Here is a 10,520-nt window from a genome sequence, read left to right on the forward strand (position 1 = left end):
TCTTTCCATTTTCAAAACAATTCAGACTTTTCAATATAAAAGTCTTCGCTACTGACTGACACACTCATAAAGACAGTCTTTGCCGTCATCTAATGGCGTGAAAATGTAACTTCTGTTGCTGTTTACGGTCAGGGACTATTTTTTCCGGCGGAAGGAAGGCTTTTAGAAAAAGTTTACTTCATGAAAGTTGCATTGAAACATATTTCTGGCTTTAATATTTGTATTGTGTGGTAACCATTTTATAAAAGCAATAAGGTACTCGAGGCTAGTGCTGTATCGTGAATAAGTCACAGCTGAAGGGTTTGCAGAAATAACAACGCCCTTCAGCAGTGACTTATTCACGATACACCACAGCCTCTTGTACCTTATTGCTTATATATATATATATATATATATATATATATATATATATATAGTAATAATAAAATACTTTTAAAATAGTAATATGTGAACAGTGAAGCTGTTTGGGGTCAATAAGATTCAGCTTTTTTTTTAAAAAAGCTAATTTATTCTGCAAGGATGCATTAAATTGATCAATTGACAATAAAGAAATTTACATTGTTTCAAAAATTATTTCAAATAAATGCTGACTTTCCATTCATGAAAGAATCCAGAAAAAAATGTATCATGGCTTCCACAAAATATTAAGCAGCACAACACTTTTCAACAGTGAAATTTATCTTAAGCAGCAAATCAGCACATTAGAATGATTTCTGAAGGATCATATGACAGTGAAGACTGGAGTAATGATGCTGAAATTTCAGCTTTGCATCACAGAAATAAATGACAGAAAAAAAGTTCATTGTATTTGAAATCCTTCTCTGTGTGTGTGTCCTGTAGGTAATGCCTTTGTAGTGAGTCTGGCTTTCGCCGACCTTCTGGTGGTTTGCTATCCCTACCCTCTGGTCTTGCACGCCATGCTGCACGCAGGCTGGCTGCCGGGGGAAATGGAGTGTAAGGTCAGCGGCTTCCTGATGGGAGCGAGCGTCATCGGCTCCATCTTCAACATCACCGCCATCGCCATCAACCGCTACTGTTTCATCTGTCAGACCAACACCTACGAGAAGATCTACGGCCGCGCCGGAACCTTGGCCCTATTGATGTTAGTCTGGGTACTCACCGTCCTTGCCATTCTTCCAAACCTGGCGCTGGGGTCATTGACGTATGACCCCCGTGTCTATTCATGCACCTTTAGTCAGACGACAAGTGCAGGATACACCATCGCTGTGGTGACCGTGCATTTCCTGCTTCCTATCGCAGTAGTTACGTTCTGTTATCTGAGGATTTGGGTGCTGGTGCTCCGTGTGAGGAGGCGAGTCAAAACTGATGTCAGGCCACGCCTTCGTCCAAGTGAGTTGCGCCACTTCTTGACCATGTTCGTCGTCTTTGTGCTGTTTGCCGTCTGCTGGGCGCCTCTGAATTTGATTGGCCTGGCTGTAGCGGTGGACCCTCCCCGTGTTGCGCCCATGGTCCCTGATTGGCTGTTTGTGGTTAGTTATTTCATGGCGTATTTTAACTCCTGCCTGAACGCCGTAGTGTACGGACTGCTCAATCAGAACTTCCGCAGAGAATACCGCAGAATACTTCTGTCACTTTGTAAGCCACGCCTCTTCCTGCAGGAGACATCTAGAGGTGGGACTGAGCGCAGCAACAAACAGTCACCTGGCAACAACAACAACGACGATCAGCCCAAAGCGAACACAATATAATTCACTCACAATACATATACACAGATATCAAAGAGAGAATGCTGCAAAACGGTTTTAAATTGCACCCACAAGTGTTTTAACAATAACGTTTTATGCCTCACTTTAGATACCACCATCTGCAAAAAAGAAAAAAAAAATACCTCATTTGTTGGAAAACCATAAAATTATAATAATCCTCATTATTAAAAAAATTTATTGCATCTCACATGCATTACAATCACATTCAATTAATGCATGCTAATGATTGAGAACTGTGCAATAAGTCATTACCAGACAAAAAGTGCAAGCTTGAGAAAGACAAAAACTGCAGAACATTTTTGTCTTCTCCAAACATGCGCTCCTTGAAAACAACTTATTTTTCTCACTGATAGTTGGAGGCTGTTTTCTCCAGCCATCCATAAATACTCACTAAACAGATCTCTCACAAGAAGGCAGCACCCAGAGGACTCGCAACATTTTCACAAGTGCTTCCCTAATGATATAACAGCATTAAAGAAACGTTCCCGAAATGCTCACACATTTGTGACCGTTCAGCACCTTGACATACATTTTCCCAGATGTCCAATAGCGTTAGCACTTTTGGCACTGTAAGTACACTAGAGCCTCCCCTTGTGCTATGCAACCAATTAATTTTAAACTCTATGGAGAAAGTGTAAAACTAGGGCTCCCTTAGGTTTGCAGTAAAGATTATCCAAACGTTCCCCTAAAACACTGCAGCAACATTCTGTAAAACTCCCCTATTGCTATGCAAACTCAACATGAGCACTGTTGAAATCTTCCTGTAACCTTTCCACAACATTCCTCAATTAAGTCTGTGAATTGGAATATGCCCACATGCTGCAAGAACATGTTTTTATATTCTCCATAGGTTTAAACAAACATCATACGCTCCCTATGCCTGTGCACCAGCAGAACACATCTGCACGTATATAATCTTGTGGCGGCATACAACTTATATTAACTTTAGACAACATTTCTTAAAGGGATAGTTCACCCAAAAATGAAAATTATCCCATGATTTACTCAACCTCAAGCCATCCTAGGTGTATATGACTATCTTCTTTCAGATGAACACAATCAGAGATATATTTAAAAACATCCTTAGTCCTTCAAGGTTTAAAATGGTTGTGAATGGCTGCTCAAATTAAAAAAAAAAAAAAAAAAATGCATCCATCCATAATCAAAGTTATCCATATATAGCTCCAGAGGGTTAATAAAGGCATTTTGAAGTGAAGGGATACGTTTTTCTAAGAAAAATATCCATATTTAAAACTTTATGAATTCAAATAACTAGCTTCTGGCGGACGGCCGTACGTAATAAATCTCCGATTGTGTTCGTCTGAAAGAAGATAGTCATATATACCTAGGATGGCTTGAGGGCGAGTAAAGCATGGGATAATTTTCATTTTTGGGTGAACTATCCCTTTAAATGAGGAAAGTAAGGCACCAGTTTACAACTGGATTTATTAACAGGGTTCAAATGATCATCACAATTTAAAAACATAAAACGTTATGTTATGAGCATAGGGCTTCACATATGTGACATGATAAATAGACTATTTGTCAGTATCCTTTCTTCCTTAACAGGCCAATTTATATCATTACTATTAATAATAATAATAATAGTAATAATAATACAAACGTTAAAATAATCTTCATTAATATACCAGCATGTGTCAATAGACATTTACACACTTCAAAGTGCCAGTTTCTGGTCTCAGTCAAACCACAATACTTAAGAAGGACCTAATTCTTCATTAAATACCAGATATAGAAGTAGCTTATATGATCAGTTCATACTGATATAATCATTTAGGTCAAGAAAGTCAAAACTGCATTCATCTTCACTTAAGCTATGGATACTTTTACTGAGGAAAGTTTCCATCTCAATCATATCAGTTACTAAAATCACATTTTTATAGTCACCCTAGCAGTGGCATTGAGTATGGGGAGGAGGGGGATGGCTGTCCCTGATGTATTATACAAAGCATCTGATATTTTTAAAGATTCACTCACGTTTCACTTCACAAATAATGTAGGATTTATGGCTTTTACTTTGCCTGCCCGCTACTAGTTGCCTAGTCCGTCTGTCCGTGATGAAAAGCTACAGACACTGGTACACTGAGAGAAAGTTCACAAATAATTAAATAAATTTCACAAATAATTACAAAGAAACAAGTGACACATTGAATTAAATGTGATTTTTCTTAAGTAAAAAGACTGAAATAGTATTTTCTTGTCAAATTTACTACAATAAACATTATTTTTTTTTAGAACTTCTAGTGTAGATTACCATTTTTACACAGAGCGCGCGTTTGCATTTCACTGCGTTGCTTCTGAATTGCTTTTCAATGTAAACATGCTCTTGACGGCCGCATTCAACACTATTTTTTCAGTGTCTCGCACATGTGTGCAACATTTTTAAATCGCCGTGAACGGTTAAATGTTGTTCAACTTTCAAAAACGCATCTCTCGAGACCCTGCGCTCTTTTCCATCACACTTTGCTGTGTCTATCATATTTAAAAACAAAAAAGCATTCTGTGTAAATGGCCCCTTGCACGTTTATTCAGCTAACTGCAGTTTTAAAGCCCATCAATATTTATATAGCCAGCTGTTGAACAGTACCTGTTCAGACCAGTACGTTGAACTATCAATTGGCAGGTTTCAACAAACCGTCATTGATACAAAGAGATTGATGAGGTAATAATAAAATTATTCAGCGAAATTGAAGACTTCTGTCTTTTGAGAACTTCTTAGCTTTTTCTATAGAATATTTAGATTAGCATTACAAATGCCTTAGTAATTTCCCCCAATTTATTCCTGACATTCATGCAAAGAAAAGTGAATGATTTTAAACGTTTGTTTTTTTCTATTTGTGAGTTCATTTTTAGAAATGAACCTCCACCACCTGTGCTCACATCTTTTTTTTCTTGTCTCATTATTCTGAAAAGAATGTTGCTAAAATACTTTTAAGTTTCTTTTAAGTTCCCACGGATGTAATTAGCGTCTAACAATACACATGTGTATAATTGTTTGTGTGAACTCTTTAAGCCTCAAAAATGTAAGAACTAGAATCTGCCAAAAACAAAACTGAGGAGTGAATTCACTGAACAGTTACTCAAAACATTTCAGCGCAAAATCCTTCATTATAAGCACTCACAAATCAGTTTAACCACACATTTAGCACTCAAAACCAACTGACATGATGAAGAATTGCATTTATAAAATTCCTTGCTGTGTTTGCACCATTACCTGATCCTTTAGTGTCCCGGGTGCTAAAACAACGTAGACAGTGCGCAAATAAACATCGCTATCAGTGGACACAATTATACATAGCGAATCCATTACTCGTAGTGAATCCCTCCCGAGTCATTGACATGGCTTTACTTTTATTCACATTAATCAGTGAATCTTCCAGTTCAGGGTCAAATTTAAGCCTCAAATGTTAAATACTTCAAATAATGAATACCAGTAGCAGTAATGATTAAACGATTTATTGGGAAGAACTTTACCAAAGGAGCTTCAATTCTGATTGCAGTGAGTAATAAAACTTAATAAAAGACATCAGTGCACTTATTGAAATCTTAAGGATATTATAGTCTTTAAATATTGTATGACTTATCATGTCATTTTATTTTAATAATCTACTGAACCATAGTGCACTAATGTTTTTATTCTTATTTCACATGGTTAAAAATAGTTTTAATTTTGCATCCCAGTAAAATTGGAAAAATGATAGTGAAACCCAAACAAACACCAAATGCTCCGAGAGTGCTCAGGGTGTTAAAAAAAATACTCTTACCAAGAGTTCAAGTTTACCTGACTATTTCAAGTTCTTAGTAACAATCATCTATTTTAACTGTGAGTTCATATCAGACCACGTGAGGTGGGGTTTGACATCTTTACCTGGAATATTACAAACACAATAGGCTGCAGTCACCCCAAAGGGTGATTCAAAAGCACAATAAAGATGTTGTGAGAAAAAGAGTGGCATACTTGTTCTGTTTACAGTTCCAGTGTTATCTTAGTATAATGGAGTTTGTCGCAGGACGGTGAATGACTCCACGTGTCTCTATGCATTTAAAACATGTCTCGCCATCAGTCACGATATCTTAGTATTCCAGCTGAGTGCCCGAGCGCTCGCATAATGTACTGTTTCTATGGGTATTCCTATTTTATATCAGTTTCTCTCATGGGTAACCCGATCTTAGTATTTACGATGAGAGTAGAATAATCTTAGTAACTTCAACGAGTATCTCGCCCTTCTTACTGTTGCGAGATCACATGCTTATTTCTTAGTACCTTTGATGACTATGATGAATAATCTCTGTATTTATGACAAATGCTTGTTCAGTAATCTATTTGTCTTGGTAAAGCTGATGAGTGCTGGCATCTTTGTATCTGCAGTTTCTTGTTTTGGAATTTTTGATGAGTACTTCTACTTTAAAATTGAAGAAGAGCTTTTATCCAGTGATATTCCCATTGGTGGAATAGTTATGATGTGCTTCGCTGTGAATGAAGAAATATATTTATTAATCTATGTATTTGTTATTTTTATGAATTATTTTTTTGGAATAGTTTTGTTGTTATTGCTACCTTCTGTGCTTTGATACCATTTCCCAGTCTGTGGGTGTCTATTTTAATCTTTGGATCTACAGTAAACACTGTAATTGTACTGTATTTGGGCCAGTTTAATTATTTATTTATTTATTTTTTTTTAGTATGGTACAAAGAGTACTTATCTTTGTTTCCACAACAAGTACTAAACTGTCTTCTTAACTGAGTTTACTTAAATGGTTTATGCCAAATGATTATCTTTCCTCATTTACTTCCAATTTTATTAAATTGTGTATCCCCAGAAAAAAAAAAAAAAAAAACACTGTGCAGATTGTGTTACCTCAAGTTGTGGAACTAAATTATGCTGACTTTAAGTAAATTAAGTCAATAAATGAATAAACCCTTGAAGTAATCTCAACCAACAGGTGCATCTTATCAGTGTGTCTTAGTACTCGGGTAAGTTCTCTTATTTTAGTAATGCTGCTGTAGTGTTGAACATTAACTGATGTACTACGTTTGTAAAACTTAACTTAGTAAATCAAAGCATTAATCGGGTCAAACTGTTACAGCCCCAAACACTTGTGATATTTCATACTGCAAAATGAATGTGCATGAACGTTGATTGTTTTATTTGAATTTTTTGAATTTGTGCGCTTAAGGAACAAGGCGGCAATTATCTTCAGACTTAGGACAAATGAGGCATAAGTGATATTGCTAAGAAGAGGAATGGATCGATGGGGAACAGGACCAAGAGAACCTAAAAATAATGTATTATTGTGACATGGTCTTAAAATGATTTCAGAAGACTGCTGGTGTAGGATTTTACATGTTAATAAAACTTTTATATTTAAGAGGTGTCGGGTTTTTGCTTTACTCTGACTCTTTGCTGCACTGAAAGAATCACATGTAGCGAAGGAGTAAAAACACCATTATGACCCGTGGACTGAAAACATTTCTTAGATAAAGGGCTTTTAAATTTTCTTTTTCCTTCTCCCCTCCAAAGCCCTTTTCTTGTCAAACGTCTTTTTCCATCATCACTCAATCTCTCAGAGTGTCACAACTTTTTACAATCATTCCCTCCCCTCATCACTTCTTCCTCTAGATACAAATCATTCTTTCACCTTTTTCTTTGTCTCCTCACGTCTTTCTCTCATTCTTTGTCAGATCCTTTGTTTCTTTAAAGGGGTCATGACATGAAAAATCAAATTTGCCTTGATCTTTTTACATATAAGAGGTCTTTGTACCATTAAAACATTCTCCAAGTTTCATTGCTTAAAACATCCTCATCATTATGAACAAAGCATTTATTTAATCAAACTCCAAAAACGGCTCATTTTGATATTGGGTGACATGACGTCACACGGGCAAATACATTTGCATATGACTGCCAGAGCAAGACATCAGCGAGTAGTTATACATCATCGCACCATAGGCCCCGCCCACTGGCATTCAGACACTTAACGGCTGACATTTGCCTACACAGGATGACAGCTATAATTAACAGCTCATTAGCAAGTGGAGTTGTTTCAAGTAGTTTTAAGCATGCAATTCTACATCTTTTGATGAAATTGGATCTGGCAATATACAACAATTACAGACCAATCTCACCTTTTATTCTCAAGATTTTGGAGAGAGTTGTTTATTCGTAGCTCTACTCCTATCTAAATACATTTAACATTTTAGATACATTTCAGTCTGGTTTCAGACACTTCCATAGCACTAAATCTCCATTATTGAAGGTCACTGATGATATTTTACTCTTCACTGATTTAGGTTCATCTTATTCATCTTATTCGTCTTAGTTTTATAAGATCTCAGTGTCGCGTTTGACACAATCGACCATAATATCCAACACTGCATGTTTTCAATGTCTCCTTCATCAAACACACCTGATTCAGATCATCAGCTCATTAGTCGAGACCCCAAGACCTGAGGGGGTGAGGGGGTGACGTCCCTCCAGTGATTTCCCGCTATATAAAAGAAAGGACATTCTCTGTGAATTTAGGCAACGTTTCTTCTACTTCGACTCAATTACAGTGTGGTGTCCCTCAAGGATCAGTCTTAGGGCCTTTGTTGTTTTCACTGTACATGCCTCCCCTGAGCTTTATTTTTCAGAAATACAGCATATCTTATCATTGTTATGGTGATGATTCCTAATTTTATTTCCCAGTGAGTGTAGACAAGAACCGGTCGTCTTAGAATGTCCTAAACTGCTTCAAAGTTATTAAACATTGTCTTGCAAAAAAAATCTTAAATTAATTGAGAGCAAACCTGAAGTTCTGATTTTAGGTTCCTGTGTCCTACTTACCTGGATGCCCAGTTAGGTCCTTTGTCATCTAATGTACAAGATCATGTGAGTCTTGATTCATCATTACTTTTTGATAAGCAGCTCAGTGCTGTTGTAAAGGGTAGCTTTTACCACCTGAGATCTAACACTAAAATAAAACATAAAGACTTAGAAATTGTGATCCACTCACTTATTTCATCAAGGTTTGACTATTGAAACTCATTGTACATTGGTCTTCCCCATACTGCGTTATCCCATCTACAGCCTGTTTAAAATGTTGCATCCAGGCTGTTAACAGGGTCAAGAAAGAGGGATCACATTTCCCCGGTCTTAGCATCTCTACACCGGCTCCTGGTGTAATTAAGGGTCGATTTTAAATTTCTGATTTTTTGTCTACAAGGCACTATTTGGTCTTACACCCCAATATATCAGTGACCTTCTACATCCGTACTCTCCAACCAGAGTGCTCAGGTTTTCTGATCAACTTCTATTGAAGGTTCCTCGTTCCCGCTATAGATCAAAGGGTGATTGTGCCTTTGCTGTGATAGTTCCTAAATTATGGAATAGTCTCCCTTTCCATGTGAAGGCAGCTTCACATTAGCCATGTTTAAATCTTCTTTAAAAACATATCTTTATTCTGTGGCTTTTGAATAGATTAATAAATAGTTTTGAGTGGATTAATACATAATGTTTTAATTTTTAAAAATTAAGTTTGCTTGCTCTGTACAGCCCTTTGGGTCAACTTCTGTTGTTTTTAAATGTGCTTTGTAAATAAAGGTTGACTTGACTTGACTTGACTTGACTTGACAAGCAGACGAAGCGCGCAGCTGCTACTGCCGCGTAAAAGCATGTTGTCGGATATGACAGACGAGACACTCTACCCACACTCCAAGAAAGTTAACTCGCCAGTGTGGAAGTTTTTTTGACGAAAATTACTTGTTAATCAGCCCAGTCTGCAGGACTTGCCGATCAACAGTGAGTGCACAAGGTGGCAATAGCACCAACCTCTTCACCCACCTCCACCTCCACCTCCGTTATCTTGAAAATTAGTACAGAAATCAACTTTCAATTATTTTGCTGAAACGGGAAATGTTACATTAATCTGCTAACTGCAGACGCCTTTCTGTGTTTTTTTATATTTACATCCCTCTGGGCTTTTACAGTAGTTCAAAAGTGTGCTCATTCAGATAAAAACTTATGGATTATAGTATGTTTACTTAAAATAATCTTTAGAGAGCAGTATTGTTTTTTTAGGGCGATGTAAGCATTACGGAATGCTAAATGTAATTTGTGTTTCATTTATACTCAACACTGAAGGGATGTTCTAGGACAGTGGTTCCCAATCCTGGTCCTGTAGGCACCCCAACACTGCACATTTTGCATGTCTCCTTAATCAGACACACCTGATCCAGGTCATCAGCTCATTAGTAGAGACTCCAAGACCAAGACCAAGACCTGGGTGTGTCAGAGAAATGAGACATGCAAAATGTGCAGTGTTGGGGTGCCTCCAGGACCAGGATTGGGAACCACTGTTCTAGGAAATCCCTAATATATAAACAAAGAATAAAAGTAGCTGAATAAAATGCAGATAGAGACATTTTGACTTAATAAACATGAAGAGAATAAGAATAATGTATATGTATAGTGCAATGCCAATTGACAGCCTTTATCACAGTAGAGAATAATATAAAATAATATAATTTCTGCCTCATTCTGTGATAAGAAGCCACATCAGTTCACAGAAGGAAGTTATTTCAAACTGGATGCCATTAAATGTAATTGTTCCTATTTCTATAGATATAAATTCTATAGATTTCTCTAGATTCTTTTGGCCACAATAATCGTGTAGTGAAAAATCTTATATTGTGACAGCAGTGTCCAGTTTAAACAGATTGTTTGCATCTCTGCATAGACTTCATTTTTCATTATTTTAATATGTTCCTTGAGGATCACTTATAGACCTTAT

The 10,520-nt window shown here is 36.8% G+C and overlaps 1 protein-coding gene across 1 annotated transcript in view; it reads left to right on the forward strand.

Moving 5' to 3' along the window:
* The window catches only part of mtnr1ba (melatonin receptor type 1Ba), a 37,816-nt gene extending 30,753 nt beyond the window's left edge, over positions 1 to 7,063 (forward strand). Inside the window, exon 2 of the mRNA XM_051863848.1 lies at positions 841 to 7,063. Within this exon, the coding sequence (XP_051719808.1) occupies positions 841 to 1,709 (869 nt within the window). The 3' untranslated portion in view covers positions 1,710 to 7,063. The remainder of the gene's footprint in view (positions 1 to 840) is intronic.
* Positions 7,064 to 10,520: the final 3,457 nt, after the last annotated feature.

The sequence above is a fragment of the Ctenopharyngodon idella genome, chromosome 15 (assembly GCF_019924925.1).
Source record: "Ctenopharyngodon idella isolate HZGC_01 chromosome 15, HZGC01, whole genome shotgun sequence".
Taxonomy (NCBI): Eukaryota; Metazoa; Chordata; class Actinopteri; order Cypriniformes; family Xenocyprididae; genus Ctenopharyngodon; species Ctenopharyngodon idella.